Source organism: Myxine glutinosa, chromosome 6 (assembly GCF_964187855.1).
Source record: "Myxine glutinosa chromosome 6, kmMyxGlut1.1, whole genome shotgun sequence".
Classification (NCBI taxonomy): Eukaryota; Metazoa; Chordata; class Myxini; order Myxiniformes; family Myxinidae; genus Myxine; species Myxine glutinosa.
In genome coordinates, this window is record NC_136266.1 from 2,848,750 (window position 1) to 2,870,793 (window position 22,044).

Consider the following 22,044-nt stretch of genomic DNA (forward strand, 5'->3'; position numbering starts at 1 on the left):
AAAAAGCTTCCACCCTTCATCTCAACCCAGCTCCAAAAAGCTTCCACCCTACATCTCGACCCAGCTTGCTTCCTCTTCAAAGTACCCCTTGGGTGCACATCACTTGTATACACGCCCTCTGTGCAAAAGTGAGTTCCAGTTTGTCATTGCTATGTTTCTTGTGAGTTCATGTCTCTGGGAATCATAAAGTTATGATGGCACAAGCAAGATGGGTCAAAGCACCTTTATCCATAAGCAATGCTGCTTGTCAAAAGTGACACAAGAAAGGATGAAAATGATGGAGAAAAGGCCAAACACTGGAAGAAACAAAAAGAAAGAAAACTTTGCTTCAAACCCACAGATGAGATTATGAAATGAAATAGGGACAGTGATGGGAAAGAGGGTCCGGGGTGGGGGCGACCGAAAGATGAATGGGGTTGGGTAGGAGAAGGGGGCATAGTTGCTTCAAGGAAGAAGAGACATGCAGGGGGAGGGAAATGTTTTTATACCTGATTCCTGCATGATGAAATACCACCAAAAAAGATTCAAGGAATTAATGTCCTCATCGGCAGATAACAAGGTATCACAGGTGAATAAAATACAGACAATGGAAAAACAGTAAGGGATGTCATCAGTAAATCAGAAGGGCTAAAAAGATGAAGACGAAGAGAAAAGAGAAGGAAAGTAGAAAGACATTTACCCTGGGCTGCTCTCCTCCATGTGATCATGGATCTCCAAACTGCTGGCATGTGACTCACCAACATCAGGGATCACAACTTCGTTGGGAATCCTTGTGTCGGTACTCGAACCTGAACAGTGTCTCTCCTCCATGGACTTGTTACAAACCAGTGTGCAGCACGACAGTGTCCCAGGTGGTCATACAGCTCATCCTAATTGCTGTAATTACAAACAATACCTTTTCGTGCACAATGGATTTTCCTCAGCATATTTTCACATCATATATATTGTTGCAGTTGTGCCATAAAGGCAGACCCCCTATAGTCAATTGCACGACAACATGTCGCCTGCATTAGTCAGTTATGTCTTATTAGTCCCCTACCGGTGTACACCGGAGGGGACTACAGGTTTGCACTCCGTCTCTCTGTCCATCAGTCCGTCACGCAAAGAACAGTTTTCCGGACTTTTTTTATAAACTCTTAATGCTAATGATTTCAAACTTGGTACATGGTTTCCTCATGATAGGTTACAGGTCAAGTTCGAACGTCACGACGTTTCGATCATTTTTGACAAAGTTATGGCACTTTGAACTTTGGTAATTTCCCCAACAGTTTTCCGGACGACAGACTGCCAGTAGGGGACATGTATTGCAGCGCAATACTCAGAATGCTTGTTGAATGTAAACATTAGCCCTTTCCCATTGTGTAGTAATAATAATAATAACTAGAACTGCCACTTTAAAACTGCTGGCAGTGATGACCGGTTTACTCGCACCCACTTTTGATACAACCCCACTTTTGATACAACCCCACTTTTGATACAACCCCACTTTTCATACAACCCCACTTTCATTGGACATGCTTTGACACAACCCCCTTGGATACAACCCCGACACACACACACACACACACACACACACACACACACACACACACACACACACACACACACACACACACACACACATCCCCCCTACCCCCTCCCACACACACACCCACACCCCTCCCCCCACATGCACACCCCTCCAAACACACACACACACACACACGCACACACATCCCTCCCCCCCCACACACACACATCCCTCCCCCCACACACACACACACATCCCCCCTACACACACACACACACACACACACACACACACACACACACACACACACACACACACACACACACACACACACACACACACACACACACACACACACACACACACACCACACATACACACACAAACACACACACACACACAATTCCAACCCCCCTCCTCCACACGCACACCCCAACCCCCCCCCCCCCCACATACACACATATCCCCCCCCCAACCCACACACACATACACACACACACACACAGACATCCACACACACACACACATCCACACACACACACAAACACACACACATCCCCCCCACCCCATCCATTAAAAAAAATATTTTCGTTTAATTAACGATATCTGCCACCCGTGGAGGAACGTCCTGCCATGGCATGACGTCTTCCATGGCCCGTGCCGTATGTCAGCGGAGAACGAAGTATCCCGTCGATCGAACTTGGTCAAATTTTTCATGATTGTCACCAAATTTGTTGAGGTATTTTGTTAACTCATCCGAGGCAATACGACAATCGAAATCCGATTTGAAATCGGAGCCAAATTGACGCGGCAAGGTCTGCCTGCACGCATGGATATTTTACCTGTGGAAGATTCACTTTGGAAATGCGACCCATTTAAAATGTTAGATTTTGGATAACTTCGTCATTTTAAATCGGATTTCCACAAAATAAAGGTCACCATTGCTTGCAGATACCTCTCTTTCTCCTTAAAATTGAAGACAGGATGAACTTCAGAGCGCGAAATAAGCCGAGGCGGCGGAGAGTTTTACAATGTTATTTTCCAATGTAAATGACAATATCGTGTAGTTTTACGAAAATTCATCAGAATTTGCCCAGATTTGTTGCATTCGAATGTTAACACCCTCCAGCGACTGCCAAATCTGAAGACAATTTAATTTCGAGCTACCCTTAGCTCGTGAGGTGGTTATGTCACATGGGCTGGTCAAAAAAATATGTTGTGGTGCTTCTTCTTCAGGCAATAACAACTTCTAGTTTCCAGACCGTACATCCAATCATCTTGAGATTTTGCACACTTGTTACTCTTCATGACTTCTACTAGAGTATGAAGTTTCACGTCGATCAATAAAGCGATTCAAGAGATATCCATTTAAAAAACAAAAATTCGTTTAATTAACGATATCTGCCAAACCACGTGACCTATCGCAAATTCTAAAATGACATGTTAGTAGACTGACATGCTGAACAGATCTGTGAAGTTTCTCCTCGATTGGATCAAAAATGAGGGAGGAGCTAGGTTTTAAAGGTTCATGCTTTAAACCGTCATAACTCTGAAACCATGTGTCGGATGACGTCGCCCTCGCTGACTTTTTTGTTCGTCACGGGTATGCGATTATGCCTGCAAAGTTTGGCCTCGATCTGTTCAGCCGTTGCAGAGAAAAAGGGGTTTTCGTGTTTTCACGAAAACTAATATGGCGGCCGAACCACGTGACCTGCGACGTCATAATTACCATTAAAATATTCTACAGACCGAGTCCCTCCTATGGTGAAAATGTTATCTCAATCGGCCCTATTATTGCAGAGAAAATGTTTTTTAAAGGAAATTAAAACTTAAAATGGCAAAAGCACTGGGAGATGTGGCCTGGCAGGACAAAATGGTGTGTTTGTTCTTCTTTCAACAATAAAGACTTATAGCTTCGAGACGGTACATCCAATCATCTTGAAATTTTGCACACTTGTTCCCCTTGATGAGAGCGACATTGCATTAAAAATCCAAGTCGATCCATGCAGTGGTTCAAGAGTTACAAGCTTTTTAAAATTTAACTTCCATTATTTATTGCGGCCAAACCATGTGACTTATCAAAACGTCTCAGGTAACGATGAAACATCCCCCCATGAGGAACATTTGTGTAAAGTTTCCACTCGATATCTCCACAAATTATGGAGGCGATTCCATTTCTAGTTTGAGCTTTAAAACGTCATAACTCTGAAACCATGTGTCGGATGACGTCGTGCTCACTGACTTTTTTGTTCGTCATGGGTATGCGAATATGCATGCCAAGCTTGGGCTCGATCTGTTCAGCCGTTGTGGAGAAAAAGGGTTTTTTGTGTTTTTTCACGGAAAACAAGATGGCGGCCGAACCATGTGACGTATGACTTCGAAAATTTTTGCATTCTGAGTTTTTTGTAACTAAGCATCTGGGAAAAAAATCCCATTTTCGGGGGAGAAAATGTTTTGTTTGACGAATTCTTACCTCTTAACGTTAGCATTTTTAATATACTCGATACACATGTCTTTTGTTCCCATTGAAGAGTTCTTTAGAATGAGCCATTCCTCAAATTTTTCCATTGAGCCGTTGCGGAGATACAGAGCGGAAAATTTGAATTTGTTTTACAAGATGGCGCCCACACCACGTGACCTATGACGTCATAGTTAGCATGAAAAAATTCTCGGAGCCAAGACGATCATTTGATGAAAATTTCCTGTCAATCCGACCAGCGGTTGCTGAGAACATTAATTATGAAGTTTTCGGAGGTGCAAAATAGGGCGGAAGAATAATAAGAAAAACTCTAGCAGTAATAATAGGCTTCTCTCCATTTCATGGAGAGTAAACCTAATAATAATAATAATAATACATTTGTTTCGTATAGCGCTTTTCAAGAAACCCAAAGACGCTTTGACATAGTACGTAAAACAAAGACAAAAAAGACAAAAATACATAATTAAATAACCAAACAGAAAGGAAGGAGAAGGAGAAGAGACGGTCAGGGGTTGAATGCGGTGTTGAACAGGTGGGTCTTGAGTGATGATTTGAATGTGGTGAGTGAGGAGGAGTCTCTGATGGTATAATAAAGACCAAATATGCATTGAGTTAGGCAGGATGTCAAGCCTTCGTGGCTGGGAGAAGCCATTACTAATGTGCAGGAAGGCGTGGCCAGAAGCACAGACCCACGTGACCAGTGAGGAGGCGGGAACACCTCGCCATGATGTGACAAGCCTCAGCCAATGGGAGGCTCTGGAACATTTTGAAGGGCGTGGGCAGGTCTGATAAAAGCCCACGCGGAGCGCATTATCATTCTCGTTTGCCGAGGATTTCGCTGCGCACAGGACGACCTCCTGCTCTGTTCGATCTTGCCTTGCCTGGGATTTTGCCACGTGGACGACACCCTGCTCTGGACTCTCTTGTTTTAGCTCCAACGACACGGGTTTTGGCCTTTGTTCTTCGTCGACACCAATCGCTTCTGCGCCGATCTTTTGCGCCATCCGGCTGACCTGCAAGCTTGTCCAACCTGTGCTGACGTTCGTCCGTACCAACTTCGAGGCGGCGGTTCGTCCTTCGGACCTGACCTCATCGAGCCGCGAACTGCGCACACCAGACCACGTGGCCAATTGCAAGGAATCCCAGCACGTACATCGGTACGCCCTTAACCAGTGTCTTTTTCCCTGTGAGTGTGCGTGTGTGTCAGAGTGTGAAGGCGCCAAGTCGGGGTTATTAGTAGGTAAGAGTTGGTAAGCTGTATCTTCGTCTCTGTTTCTCTGTGCCTTCAAAATAAAAGGCTGTACATTTTGTTTTTACTATCCAACCTGTTCGGTACGTCTTTTCTCCATTGACCTAGCATCATCTGGGACCGCATTTGGCTAGACTCAGGTCCATAAATCTCGTGGGGTAACGCCGCTTTCCACACCGTGCAAATCCGCTCGGCACGCAATTGAATAAGGTGTGTGAAAGCGAGGGTTCGATCACGCGGTTCTTCAGCACGCGCGTGCACCTTGATCCGTGCACCTTGAAGGTATTCGTGATTCTCCGGTATTAACCGAGGGGAATCACGCAACAAAAATTGTTGTGCAAGAAGGGGGTTTTGAACCTGGCCCCCACAACAATAATAACATTTAGGATTATAATGGGGGTATTTCACCAATTCTCATTACAACACGTTATTCAAGGTATTCAAGGTTACAAGACGTTATTACTCAGCATATTTTCACATCATATGTAATAACATTTAGGATTTTAATGGGGTATTTCACGAATTCTTATTACAAGACGTTATTCAAGGTTACAAGACGTTATTACTCAGCATATTTTCACATCATATGTAATAACATTTAGGATTTTAATGGGGTATTTCACTAATTCTTATTACAAGACGTTATTCAAGGTTACAAGACGTTATTACTCAGCATATTTTCACATCATATATAATAACATTTAAGATTTTAATGGGGTATTTCACTAATTCTTATTACAAGACGTTATTCAAGGTTACAAGACGTTATTACTCAGCATATTTTCACATCATATGTAATAACATTTAGGATTTTAATGGGGTATTTCACTAATTCTTATTACAAGACGTTATTCAAGGTTACAAGACGTTATTACTCAGCATATTTTCACATAATATGTAATAACATTTAGGATTTTAATGGGGGTATTTCACTAATTCTTATTACAAGACGTTATTCAAGGTTACAAGACGTTATTACTCAGCATATTTTCACATCATATGTAATAACATTTAGGATTTTAATGGGGGTATTTCACGAATTCTTATTGCAAGACGTTATTCAAGGTTACAAGACGTTATTACTCAGCATATTTTCACATCATATGTAATAACATTTAGGATTTTAATGGGGGTATTTCACTAATTCTTATTACAAGACGTTATTCAAGGTTACAAGACGTTATTACTCAGCATATTTTCACATCATCTGTAATAACATTTAGGATTTTAATGGGGGTATTTCACGAATTCTTATTGCAAGACGTTATTCAAGGTTACAAGACGTTATTACTCAGCATATTTTCACATCATATGTAATAATATTTCGGATTTTAATGGGGTATTTCACTAATTCTTATTACAAGACGTTATTCAAGGTTACAAGACGTTATTACTCAGCATATTTTCACATCACATGTAATAACATTTAGGTTTTAATGGGGTATTTCACTAATTCTTATTGCAAGACGTTATTCAAGGTTACAAGACGTTATTACTCAGCATATTTTCACATCATATGTAATAACATTTAGGATTTTAATGGGGTATTTCACCAATTCTTATTACAAGACTTTATTGAAGGTTACAAGACGTTATTACTCAGCATATTTTCACATCATATGTAATAACATTTAGGATTTTAATGGGGTATTTCACTAATTATTATTGTAAGACGTTATTAAAGGTTACAAGACGTTATTACTCAGCATATTTTCACATCATATGTAATAACATTTAGGATTTTAATGGGGGTATTTCACTAATTCTTATTACAAGACGTTATTCAAGGTTACAAGACGTTATTACTCAGCATATTTTCACATCATATGTAATAACATTTAGGATTTTAATGGGGTATCTATCTATAATTCCAGCAATCTCTGTGTGTCTGTGTGTCTGTGTGTCTGTGTGTCTGTGTGTCTGTGTGTCTGTGTGTCTGTGTGTCTGTGTGTCTGTGACCGCTGTTTCTCGACAACCACGGGTCCGATATACTTGAAACTTGCCAGGTATATTGCTGGGGACCCGAGGATGTGCCTTTTCAAGGTTTGAAATTAATCGGACAAGTACTTACCGAGCTATGGCGATTTAGCCGTTCGCCGTTCGCTTTGGCGTTGCGATGGACCAAACCATTCATGTAAATAGAGGGGGGGGGGGGGGTTCTGTGGTCGTTCGCTTTGGCTTTGCGAATGGACCAAACCATTCATGTAAATAGAGGGGGGGGGGGTTCTGTGGTCGTTCGCTTTGGCTTTGCGAATGGACCAAACCATTCATGTAAATAGAGGGGGGGGGGGTTCTGTGGTCGTTGTGAATGGACCAAACCATTCACATCGAATCATCGAATCACATCGAATGGACCAAACCGTTCGCTTTGGACCAAACCATTGCATGTAAATAGAGGGGGGGGTTCTGTGGTCGTTGCGAATGGACCAAACCATTCATGTAAATAGAGGGGGGGGGGGGGTTCTGTGGTCGTTACTGCCACGTGGTTTCAAAGTTTTTTTTTGTTGTTGTTGTTTGCACGCATGTTTTTTTGCACCCACGTACGGGCACGCCCTAGGATGTTTACACACACACACCCCTACACAAATTTTTTTTTTTTTTTTTTTTTGGCAAGGAACGGGCACCCACGTACGGGCACGTCCTAGCTTATATATAGTACGGGCATGCCCTAGTCTATCTATAATTCCAGTAATCTCTGTGTGTGTGTATGTGTGTATGTCTGTGTGTTTGTCTGTGACCGCTGTTTCTCGACAACCACGGGTCCGATATACTTGAAACTTGCCAGGTATATTGCTGGGGACCCGAGGATGTGCCTTTTCAAGGTTTCATATTAATCGGACAAGTAGTTACCGAGCTATGTCCAAAAAACGATTCAACCAATCAGAGAGCAGCGAGTTATCACGTGTGCCGAACGTGGCGAACAGACTCTGCCTCGGACGGCACATTTGAGAGCGTATTCATTTATTTCACGTTGGCAAACTATGTTGCCGCTATGTTGGCGTTAAACTATGTTTTAAAACTAATTAAAACTAATTTGCGATTCTTTCGCTTTCCTGCGCGTTTGTGCACGCTATGGCGATTTCTTTACCAAACTCCGCAAGCCGTTCGCTTTGGACCAAACCATTTCATGTCAATAGAGGGGGGGGGGGGGGGGGGGATTGTCACCGTACTCGCAAGCCGTTCGCTTTGGACCAAACCATTTCATGTAAATAGAGGGGGGGGATATAATTTTAGATATAGATATAGTACGGGCATGCCCTAGTCTATCTATAATTCCAGTAATCTCTGTGTGTGTGTATGTGTGTATGTCTGTGTGTTTGTCTGTGACCGCTGTTTCTCGACAACCACGGGTCCGATATACTTTAAACTTGCCAGGTATATTGCTGGGGACCCGAGGATGTGCCTTTTCAAGGTTTCATATTAATCGGAGAAGTAGTTACCGAGCTATGTCCAAAAAACGATTCAACCAATCAGAGAGCAGCGAGCTATCATGTGTGCCGAACGTGGCGAACAGACTCTGCCTCGGACGGCACATTTGAGAGCGTATTCATTTATTTCACGTTGGCAAACTATGTTGCCGCTATGTTGGCGTTAAACGATGTTTTAAAACTAATTAAAACTAATTTGCGATTCTTTCGCTTTCCTGCGCGTTTGTGCATGCTATGGCGATTTCTTTATCAAACTCCGCAAGCCGTTCGCTTTGGACCAAACCATTTCATGTAAATAGAGGGGGGGGGGGGGGGGATTGTCACCGTACTCGCAAGCCGTTCGCTTTGGACCAAACCATTTCATGTAAATAGAGGGGGGGGGATATAATTTTAGATATAGATATAGTACGGGCATGCCCTAGTTTCACTAATTCTTATTACAAGACGTTATTCAAGGTTACAAGACGTTATTACTCAGCATATTTTCACATCATATGTAATAACATTTAGGATTTTAATGGGGGTATTGCACTAATTCTTATTACAAGACGTTATTCAAGGTTACAAGACGTTATTACTCAGCATATTTTCACATCATATGTAATAACATTTAGGATTTTAATGGGGGTATTTCACTAATTCTTATTACAAGACGTTATTCAAGGTTACAAGACGTTATTCCTCAGCATATTTTCACATCATATGTAATAACATTTAGGATTTTAATGGGGGTATTTCACTAATTCTTATTACAAGACGTTATTCAAGGTTACAAGACGTTATTACTCAGCATATTTTCACATCATATGTAATAACATTTAGGATTTTAATGGGGGTATTTCACTAATTCTTATTACAAGACGTTATTCAAGGTTACAAGACGTTATTACTCAGCATATTTTCACATCATATGTAATAACATTTAGGATTTTAATGGGGTATTTCACTAATTCTTATTACAAGACGTTATTCAAGGTTACAAGACGTTATTACTCAGCATATTTTCACATCATATGTAATAACATTTAGGATTTTAATGGGGGTATTTCACTAATTCTTATTACAAGACGTTATTCAAGGTTACAAGACGTTATTACTCAGCATATTTTCACATCATATGTAATAACATTTAGGATTTTAATGGGGTATTTCACTAATTTTTATTACAAGACGTTATTCAAGGTTACAAGACGTTATTACTCAGCATATTTTCACATCATATGTAATAACATTTAGGATTTTAATGGGGTATTTCACTAATTCTTATTACAAGACGTTATTCAAGGTTACAAGATGTTATTACTCAACATATTTTCACATCATATGTAATAACATTTAGGATTTTAATGGGGTATTTCACGAATTCTTATTACAAGACGTTATTCAAGGTTACAAGACGTTATTCCTCAGCATATTTTCACATCATATGTAATAACATTTAGGATTTTAATGGGGTATTTCACGAATTCTTATTACAAGACGTTATTCAAGGTTACAAGATGTTATTACTCAGCATATTTTCACATCATATGTAATAACATTTAGGATTTTAATGGGGGTATTTCACTAATTCTTATTACAAGACGTTCTTCAAGGTTACAAGATGTTATTACTCAGCATATTTTCACATCATATGTAATAACATTTAGGATTTTAATGGGGTATTTCACTAATTCTTATTACAAGACGTTATTCAAGGTTACAAGATGTTATTACTCAGCATATTTTCACATCATATGTAATAACATTTAGGATTTTAATGGGGTATTTCACAAATTCTTATTACAAGACGTTATTCAAGGTTACAAGACGTTATTACTCAGCATATTTTCACATAATATGTAATAACATTTAGGATTTTAATGGGGTATTTCACTAATTTTTATTACAAGACGTTATTCAAGGTTACAAGATGTTATTCCTCAGCATATTTTCACATCATATGTAATAACATTTAGGATTTTAATGGGGTATTTCACTAATTCTTATTACAAGACGTTATTCAAGGTTACAAGATGTTATTACTCAGCATATTTTCACATCATATGTAATAACATTTAGGATTTTAATGGGGTATTTCACGAATTCTTATTACAAGACGTTATTCAAGGTTACAAGACGTTATTACTCAGCATATTTTCACATCATATGTAATAACATTTAGGATTTTAATGGGGTATTTCACTAATTCTTATTACAAGACGTTATTCAAGGTTACAAGACGTTATTCCTCAGCATATTTTCACATCATATGTAATAACATTTAGGATTTTAATGGGGGTATTTCACGAATTCTTATTACAAGACGTTATTCAAGGTTACAAGACGTTATTACTCAGCATATTTTCACATCATATGTAATAACATTTAGGATTTTAATGGGGTATTTCACTAATTCTTATTACAAGACGTTATTCAAGGTTACAAGACGTTATTACTCAGCATATTTTCACATCATATGTAATAACATTTAGGATTTTAATGGGGTATTTAACTAATTCCTATTACAAGACGTTATTCAAGGTTACAAGATGTTATTACTCAGCATATTTTCACACCATATGTAATAACATTTAGGATTTTAATGGGGTATTTCACCAATTCTTATTACAAGACGTTATTCAAGGTTACAAGACGTTATTCCTCAGCATATTTTCACATCATATGTAATAACATTTAGGATTTTAATGGGGTATTTCACGAATTCTTATTACAAGACGTTATTCAAGGTTACAAGACGTTATTACTCAGCATATTTTCACATAATATGTAATAACATTTAGGATTTTAATGGGGTATTTCACTAATTCTTATTACAAGACGTTATTCAAGGTTACAAGACGTTATTCCTCAGCATATTTTCACATCATATGTAATAACATTTAGGATTTTAATGGGGTATTTCACTAATTCTTATTACAAGACGTTATTCAAGGTTACAAGATGTTATTCCTCAGCATATTTTCACATCATATATAATAACATTTAGGATTTTAATGGGGTATTTCACTAATTCTTATTACAAGACGTTATTCAAGGTTACAAGACGTTATTACTCAGCATATTTTCACATCATATGTAATAACATTTAGGATTTTAATGGGGTATTTCACTAATTCTTATTACAAGACGTTATTCAAGGTTACAAGACGTTATTACTCAGCATATTTTCACATAATATGTAATAACATTTAGGATTTTAATGGGGGTATTTCACTAATTCTTATTACAAGACGTTATTCAAGGTTACAAGACGTTATTACTCAGCATATTTTCACATCATATGTAATAACATTTAGGATTTTAATGGGGGTATTTCACGAATTCTTATTGCAAGACGTTATTCAAGGTTACAAGACGTTATTACTCAGCATATTTTCACATCATATGTAATAACATTTAGGATTTTAATGGGGGTATTTCACTAATTCTTATTACAAGACGTTATTCAAGGTTACAAGACGTTATTACTCAGCATATTTTCACATCATCTGTAATAACATTTAGGATTTTAATGGGGGTATTTCACGAATTCTTATTGCAAGACGTTATTCAAGGTTACAAGACGTTATTACTCAGCATATTTTCACATCATATGTAATAATATTTCGGATTTTAATGGGGTATTTCACTAATTCTTATTACAAGACGTTATTCAAGGTTACAAGACGTTATTACTCAGCATATTTTCACATCACATGTAATAACATTTAGGTTTTAATGGGGTATTTCACTAATTCTTATTGCAAGACGTTATTCAAGGTTACAAGACGTTATTACTCAGCATATTTTCACATCATATGTAATAACATTTAGGATTTTAATGGGGTATTTCACCAATTCTTATTACAAGACTTTATTGAAGGTTACAAGACGTTATTACTCAGCATATTTTCACATCATATGTAATAACATTTAGGATTTTAATGGGGTATTTCACTAATTATTATTGTAAGACGTTATTCAAGGTTACAAGACGTTATTACTCAGCATATTTTCACATCATATGTAATAACATTTAGGATTTTAATAATAATAATAATAATTCATTTATTTTGTATAGCGCTTTTCCAGAAGCCCAAAGGCGCTTTGACAGAGTGGAAAACATAATGCATAACAATACATGAAAACAACAATTGCAAAAAGACAAGAATCAAGAAAACAAACAGCAGCGATATACGGCATATATATAAGACAAGAATCAAAAAGACAAGACAAGAATCAATAGGGAAATATTTAAAGCAAAAGGAGGGAGAAGGAGAAGAGATAGTCAGGGGTTAAATGCTGTGGGTTGAATGTTGAATGCAGCGTTGAACAGGTGGGTCTTTAGTGATGTTTTGAATGTGGTGAGTGAGGAGGAGTCTCTGATGGTGTGAGGTAGTGAGTTCCAGAGGGTGGGAGCAGCGATGGAGAAGGCCCTGTCCCCCCAGGATCTGAATTTGGTCCGGATGGAGGGGGTCAGGAGGTTGGTACCAGCAGAGCGGAGGTTGCGGGTGGGAGTGTGTCTGGAGAGGAGGTCAGCCAGGTAGGATGGGGCCAGGTTATGGAGGGCTTTGTATGTCAAGAGGAGGATTTTGTACTGGATTCTCTGGGGGATGGGGAGCCAGTGAAGCTTGTAAAGGACGGGGGTGATGTGGTCACGGGTCCGGGAATGAGTGAGTAGACGGGCAGCGGAGTTCTGAATGTATTGGAGTTTATTGGTGATTTTTGAGGGTGAACCATAGAGGAGGCTATTGCAGTAGTCCAGACGGGAGGTGATGAAGGCGTGGATGAGGGTTTCTGCAGCCGTGGAGGAGAGGGATGAGCGGAGACGGGCAATGTTTTTCAGGTGAAAGAAGGCTGACTTTGTGATCTGTTTAGTGTATTTGTCGAAGGAAAGGGTTTGGTCAAAGATGACGCCAAGATTCCGGATGTGAGGGGAGGTGGATACTGGGATACCGTCGATGTTGAGGGCAAAGTTATGGGTGGATTTTGTGAGCGTTTTTGGGCCAATGATGATTATTTCAGATTTATCACAGTTAAGCTTGAGGAAGTTGATTTGAAGCCAGGATTTTATTTCAGTGATGCAGTTTGTCAGGATAGAGTGGGTGTCGGTGGAGACGGACTTGGTGGAGATGAAAAGCTGGATGTCATCGGCGAAGCAGTGGAATTGGAGACCATGACGGCGGATTAAGTGACCGAGCGGGGACAGGTAAAGGATGAAGAGGAGGGGGCCAAGAACTGAACCTTGGGGGACACCTTGGGGGAGGGGAGCAGTGGGGGATTTGCAGTTATTGATGGAGATGAACTGGCATCTGTCAGAGAGGTATGATTTAATCCAAGAGAGGGCAGTGCCGGTGACGTTAAAGGTGGATTCAAGTCGGGTGAGGAGGATAGTGTGATCGATGGTGTCAAAGGCAGCGCTGAGGTCGAGGAGGACGAGAATGTTGAGGTTGCCAGCGTCAGAGGAGAGGAGAAGGTCGTTGGTGATTTTGAGGAGAGCAGTTTCAGTACTGTGGTTGGAGCGGAATCCGGATTGGAATGTTTCATACAAGTTATTGGCAGAGAGATGATGTTTGAGTTGAGTGGCTACAGCGCGTTCCAAAACTTTTGACAGAAAGGGTAGGTTGGAGATGGGTCTGAAGTTGTTTAGGGTGTCAGGGTTTAGACCAGGTTTTTTTAGAATGGGGGTAACAGCAGCAATTTTGAGGGAAGGTGGGACGATGCCTGTAGACAGGGAGGAGTTTATTGTTGCAATGATAAGTGGAGAGAGAGCAGGGAGGGAGGCTTTGACAAAGCTGGAGGGGATGGGGTCAAGAGTGCAGGTGGCAGTTTTCATTCCTATGAGGAGTTCAGAGAGGTCAGTAGGAGAGATTGGGGAGAACCGAGACAGGGGATGGCAGGACAAGGGGGGGCAGGTGGTTGGAGGGGGAGCGGGTGCGGCGGTGGTCAAGCTGTTGTAGATGTTGTCAATTTTGCGTTGGAAGAAAGAGAGGAAGGAGATGCAGTTGTCTACTGTGAATGACTGGGTGGTGGTGTTCAGGGGGCGGAGGAGTTTGTTTATTGTCGAGAAGAGTGCTTTTGGGTTTCCGGAGCCAGAGTGGATAATTTGAGAGTAGTAGGCAGAGCGGGCGCGGGAGAGGGCATCTTTGTAGTGTTGTATGTGGTCCTTGTAGGCTTGGGAGTGAACTGTGAGACCCGTTTTATTGCGGAGTCTTTCAAGTTGGCGAGCACGAGTTTTCATCAGGTGGAGTTCAGGGGTAAACCAGGGAGCAGAATGGGTGAAAGAAACTGTTTTGGTTTTTACAGGCGCAAGCTGGTCAAGGCAGGAGGAGAGAGTGTGGTTGTAGTAGTCAGTGAGGTCGGAAGGGGTGTGGAGGTCAATGAAGGGAGAAGTGGACATTTTTTCAGAGAGGGTGGATGAGAATGAGGTAGGTGAAAGAGCGTTTAGCTTACGGAAGTTGATTGTGCGATAATGCCTTGGTGTTGGGGCGGGGATGTTGATGGTCAGAGTGATGGCTAAGTGGTCAGAGAGGGTGAGGTCGGAGCCATAGAGATGGTGCAAATTTAATCCAGTGGAGCAGACAAGGTCCAAAATGTGACCACGGATATGGGTAGGAAAGTCGACATGTTGAGTGAGGTTAAAGCAGGTGAGTAAATCAGTGAAGTCAGTGGTTATTGTGGAGTCAGTGGAGTCCATGTGGATATTGAAATCACCAAGGAGGAGGATTGAGGGGGAGAGGGAACATAGCTGGGTCAGAAAGTAGGAGAAGTCAGACAGGAATGATGGGTGTGGTTTGGGAGGGCGGTAGACGACAGCCATGACTGACTGCGTGTGACCAGAGAGTTTTAAAGCCAGGTGTTCAAATGATGGAGCAGATGAGATGGAGATGAGGTTGGTCTTGATGTCTTGACGGTGGATAACGGCAATTCCACCACCTCGGCCCTCCGAGCGTGGTTTATTGACGTAGGAATATCCATTGGGTGTGGTGAGGTTGAGTGTGTAGTAGTCCAGAGGTTGTTGCCAGGTTTCGGTGAGACAGAGAAAGTCCAGTTTGTTATCCAGGATGTATTCGTTCAGGATGAGGCATTTATTGTTGAGGGACCGGGTGTTGAACAGGGTGAGCTTGATGTTGTTTTGAACAGCAGGGATGAATTCAGGTGATTTAGCCAGGGTTCGTAGGCAAGAGGTGCGATCGTGTGGGTTGCTGTGACCAGGTGCGCTGGGACGAAGAGTGAGAGTGCGCTGAGCCGACCAGAGGACGGGGATGGAGTGACCTGATTGCAAATAAACAAACTTGCGACCGGAGCCACGGTGAATGTACCTGGGTCGTCGGAGGAGTCCATTTGATTTGATGGCAGAGATGCATGATGGGGTGGAGCGGGTATTGAGCAGAAGAAGCCTTGCGGCGGAGTACTTCAGAGCCATGCCAGGCAGGAGCGAAGGGACGAGTACGAGGCCAAGGTCGAGGAGGCAAAGCGGCAAACGCAGCGGCAAACGCAGCGGCAAACGCAGCGGCAAACGCAGCGGCAAACGACTGCAGCCGCTAATCAAGACCACAGCGGCAAACAAGGCCACAAGGCCACCGGCAAACAAGGCCACGGCCACAATCAACGGGAGCGGGCCTTTCGAATTCCGTATTCCGTACCATCAAAAGCAGATTCCGTTATCCAGCCGGAGAACACGCGGCACGTGCGGGTGTGAAAAGGCAGGACAGGTGTGAGATGTCAGGTCAGAAAGGTAGAAGCAGACCCTGTACATCCATCCAGTCGGAGAAGCGGCGAATATGCAACGCCAGCGTCCTCTCGCAACAGAACCCGGAAGTAATGGGGGTATCTATCTATAATTCCAGCAATCTCTGTGTGTCTGTCTGTGTGTCTGTGTGTCTGTGTGTCTGTGTGTCTGTGACCGCTGTTTCTCGACAACCACGGGTCCGATATACTTGAAACTTGCCAGGTATATTGCTGGGGACCCGAGGATGTGCCTTTTCAAGGTTTCATATTAATCGGACAATTACTTACCGAGCTATGTCCAAAAAACGCTTCAACCAATCAGAGAGCAGCGAGCTATCACGTGTGCCGAACGTGGCGATCAGACTCTGCCTCGGACGGCACATTTGACAGCGTATTCATTTATTTCACGTTGGAAAACTATGTTGCCGTTAAACTATGTTTTAAAACGAATTCAAACTGCGATTAAATTAAAACGATTCATCCTAACTGCGATTTGCGAACTTCCGGACAGTGACGACTGTCCGGCAGCACGCTTTCCGGCATCCAATCACAGAACGCTTTGTTGCGTAGGCGTGGCCGATGTGAGACGAGCGGAGCTGAGCGCGTTACGAGCTGACCGCCATTACGGTACGTAATTCGATTTCTTATGCGCATTATTTCTCCCAATTCATTCATCTCCCAATTTCTCCCAATTCAATTCGTATCACTAATAAAAACGAATTTGCGATTCATTCGCTTTCCTGCGCGTTTGTGCACGCGATGGCGATTGCTTTACCAAACTCCGGAAGCCGTTCGCTTTGGACCTAACCATTGCATGAGGGGGGGGTTCTGTGGTCGTTGCGAATGGACCAAACCATTCATGTAAATAGAGGGGGGGGATTGTCACTGTACTCGCAAGCCGTTCGCCGTTCGCTTTGGCGTTGCGAATGAACCAAACCATTTCATGTAAATAGAGGGGGGGGGGATATAATTTTAGATAGATATATAGTACGGGCATATATATAGTACGGGCATGCCCTAGTTTCACTAATTCTTATTACAAGACGTTATTCAAGGTTACAAGACGTTATTACTCAGCATATTTTCACATCATATGTAATAACATTTAGGATTTTAATGGGGTATCTATCTATAATTCCAGCAATCTCTGTGTGTCTGTGTGTCTGTGTGTCTGTGTGTCTGTGTGTCTGTGTGTCTGTGTGTCTGTGTGTCTGTGTGTCTGTGTGTCTGTGACCGCTGTTTCTCGACAACCACGGGTCCGATATACTTGAAACTTGCCAGGTATATTGCTGGGGACCCGAGGATGTGCCTTTTCAAGGTTTGAAATTAATCGGACAAGTACTTACCGAGCTATGGCGATTTAGCCGTTCGCCGTTCGCTTTGGCGTTGCGATGGACCAAACCATTCATGTAAATAGAGGGGGGGGGGGGGGTTCTGTGGTCGTTCGCTTTGGCTTTGCGAATGGACCAAACCATTCATGTAAATAGAGGGGGGGGGGTTCTGTGGTCGTTCGCTTTGGCTTTGCGAATGGACCAAACCATTCATGTAAATAGAGGGGGGGGGGTTCTGTGGTCGTTGTGAATGGACCAAACCATTCACATCGAATCATCGAATCACATCGAATGGACCAAACCGTTCGCTTTGGACCAAACCATTGCATGTAAATAGAGGGGGGGGTTCTGTGGTCGTTGCGAATGGACCAAACCATTCATGTAAATAGAGGGGGGGGGGGTTCTGTGGTCGTTACTGCCACGTGGTTTCAAAGTTTTTTTTTGTTGTTGTTGTTTGCACGCATGTTTTTTTGCACCCACGTACGGGCACGCCCTAGGATGTTTACACACACACACCCCTACACAAATTTTTTTTTTTTTTTTTTTTTGGCAAGGAACGGGCACCCACGTACGGGCACGTCCTAGCTTATATATAGTACGGGCATGCCCTAGTCTATCTATAATTCCAGTAATCTCTGTGTGTGTGTATGTGTGTATGTCTGTGTGTTTGTCTGTGACCGCTGTTTCTCGACAACCACGGGTCCGATATACTTGAAACTTGCCAGGTATATTGCTGGGGACCCGAGGATGTGCCTTTTCAAGGTTTCATATTAATCGGACAAGTAGTTACCGAGCTATGTCCAAAAAACGATTCAACCAATCAGAGAGCAGCGAGTTATCACGTGTGCCGAACGTGGCGAACAGACTCTGCCTCGGACGGCACATTTGAGAGCGTATTCATTTATTTCACGTTGGCAAACTATGTTGCCGCTATGTTGGCGTTAAACTATGTTTTAAAACTAATTAAAACTAATTTGCGATTCTTTCGCTTTCCTGCGCGTTTGTGCACGCTATGGCGATTTCTTTACCAAACTCCGCAAGCCGTTCGCTTTGGACCAAACCATTTCATGTCAATAGAGGGGGGGGGGGGGGGGGATTGTCACCGTACTCGCAAGCCGTTCGCTTTGGACCAAACCATTTCATGTAAATAGAGGGGGGGGGATATAATTTTAGATATAGATATAGTACGGGCATGCCCTAGTCTATCTATAATTCCAGTAATCTCTGTGTGTGTGTATGTGTGTATGTCTGTGTGTTTGTCTGTGACCGCTGTTTCTCGACAACCACGGGTCCGATATACTTTAAACTTGCCAGGTATATTGCTGGGGACCCGAGGATGTGCCTTTTCAAGGTTTCATATTAATCGGAGAAGTAGTTACCGAGCTATGTCCAAAAAACGATTCAACCAATCAGAGAGCAGCGAGCTATCATGTGTGCCGAACGTGGCGAACAGACTCTGCCTCGGACGGCACATTTGAGAGCGTATTCATTTATTTCACGTTGGCAAACTATGTTGCCGCTATGTTGGCGTTAAACGATGTTTTAAAACTAATTAAAACTAATTTGCGATTCTTTCGCTTTCCTGCGCGTTTGTGCATGCTATGGCGATTTCTTTATCAAACTCCGCAAGCCGTTCGCTTTGGACCAAACCATTTCATGTAAATAGAGGGGGGGGGGGGGGGATTGTCACCGTACTCGCAAGCCGTTCGCTTTGGACCAAACCATTTCATGTAAATAGAGGGGGGGGGATATAATTTTAGATATAGATATAGTACGGGCATGCCCTAGTTTCACTAATTCTTATTACAAGACGTTATTCAAGGTTACAAGACGTTATTACTCAGCATATTTTCACATCATATGTAATAACATTTAGGATTTTAATGGGGGTATTGCACTAATTCTTATTACAAGACGTTATTCAAGGTTACAAGACGTTATTACTCAGCATATTTTCACATCATATGTAATAACATTTAGGATTTTAATGGGGGTATTTCACTAATTCTTATTACAAGACGTTATTCAAGGTTACAAGACGTTATTCCTCAGCATATTTTCACATCATATGTAATAACATTTAGGATTTTAATGGGGGTATTTCACTAATTCTTATTACAAGACGTTATTCAAGGTTACAAGACGTTATTACTCAGCATATTTTCACATCATATGTAATAACATTTAGGATTTTAATGGGGGTATTTCACTAATTCTTATTACAAGACGTTATTCAAGGTTACAAGACGTTATTACTCAGCATATTTTCACATCATATGTAATAACATTTAGGATTTTAATGGGGTATTTCACTAATTCTTATTACAAGACGTTATTCAAGGTTACAAGACGTTATTACTCAGCATATTTTCACATCATATGTAATAACATTTAGGATTTTAATGGGGGTATTTCACTAATTCTTATTACAAGACGTTATTCAAGGTTACAAGACGTTATTACTCAGCATATTTTCACATCATATGTAATAACATTTAGGATTTTAATGGGGTATTTCACTAATTTTTATTACAAGACGTTATTCAAGGTTACAAGACGTTATTACTCAGCATATTTTCACATCATATGTAATAACATTTAGGATTTTAATGGGGTATTTCACTAATTCTTATTACAAGACGTTATTCAAGGTTACAAGATGTTATTACTCAACATATTTTCACATCATATGTAATAACATTTAGGATTTTAATGGGGTATTTCACGAATTCTTATTACAAGACGTTATTCAAGGTTACAAGACGTTATTCCTCAGCATATTTTCACATCATATGTAATAACATTTAGGATTTTAATGGGGTATTTCACGAATTCTTATTACAAGACGTTATTCAAGGTTACAAGATGTTATTACTCAGCATATTTTCACATCATATGTAATAACATTTAGGATTTTAATGGGGGTATTTCACTAATTCTTATTACAAGACGTTCTTCAAGGTTACAAGATGTTATTACTCAGCATATTTTCACATCATATGTAATAACATTTAGGATTTTAATGGGGTATTTCACTAATTCTTATTACAAGACGTTATTCAAGGTTACAAGATGTTATTACTCAGCATATTTTCACATCATATGTAATAACATTTAGGATTTTAATGGGGTATTTCACAAATTCTTATTACAAGACGTTATTCAAGGTTACAAGACGTTATTACTCAGCATATTTTCACATAATATGTAATAACATTTAGGATTTTAATGGGGTATTTCACTAATTTTTATTACAAGACGTTATTCAAGGTTACAAGATGTTATTCCTCAGCATATTTTCACATCATATGTAATAACATTTAGGATTTTAATGGGGTATTTCACTAATTCTTATTACAAGACGTTATTCAAGGTTACAAGATGTTATTACTCAGCATATTTTCACATCATATGTAATAACATTTAGGATTTTAATGGGGTATTTCACGAATTCTTATTACAAGACGTTATTCAAGGTTACAAGACGTTATTACTCAGCATATTTTCACATCATATGTAATAACATTTAGGATTTTAATGGGGTATTTCACTAATTCTTATTACAAGACGTTATTCAAGGTTACAAGACGTTATTCCTCAGCATATTTTCACATCATATGTAATAACATTTAGGATTTTAATGGGGGTATTTCACGAATTCTTATTACAAGACGTTATTCAAGGTTACAAGACGTTATTACTCAGCATATTTTCACATCATATGTAATAACATTTAGGATTTTAATGGGGTATTTCACTAATTCTTATTACAAGACGTTATTCAAGGTTACAAGACGTTATTACTCAGCATATTTTCACATCATATGTAATAACATTTAGGATTTTAATGGGGTATTTAACTAATTCCTATTACAAGACGTTATTCAAGGTTACAAGATGTTATTACTCAGCATATTTTCACACCATATGTAATAACATTTAGGATTTTAATGGGGTATTTCACCAATTCTTATTACAAGACGTTATTCAAGGTTACAAGACGTTATTCCTCAGCATATTTTCACATCATATGTAATAACATTTAGGATTTTAATGGGGTATTTCACGAATTCTTATTACAAGACGTTATTCAAGGTTACAAGACGTTATTACTCAGCATATTTTCACATAATATGTAATAACATTTAGGATTTTAATGGGGTATTTCACTAATTCTTATTACAAGACGTTATTCAAGGTTACAAGACGTTATTCCTCAGCATATTTTCACATCATATGTAATAACATTTAGGATTTTAATGGGGTATTTCACTAATTCTTATTACAAGACGTTATTCAAGGTTACAAGATGTTATTCCTCAGCATATTTTCAC

General features: G+C 40.5%; 1 protein-coding gene across 1 annotated transcript in view; it reads right to left on the minus strand.

The window, feature by feature from the left end:
* The window catches only part of CFAP251 (cilia and flagella associated protein 251), a 173,872-nt gene that overhangs the window by 150,609 nt on the left and 1,219 nt on the right, over positions 1–22,044 (minus strand). Inside the window, exon 2 of the mRNA XM_068119135.2 lies at positions 680–876. Coding sequence (XP_067975236.2) covers positions 680–810 — 131 coding nt within the window. The 5' untranslated portion in view covers positions 811–876. The remainder of the gene's footprint in view (positions 1–679; positions 877–22,044) is intronic.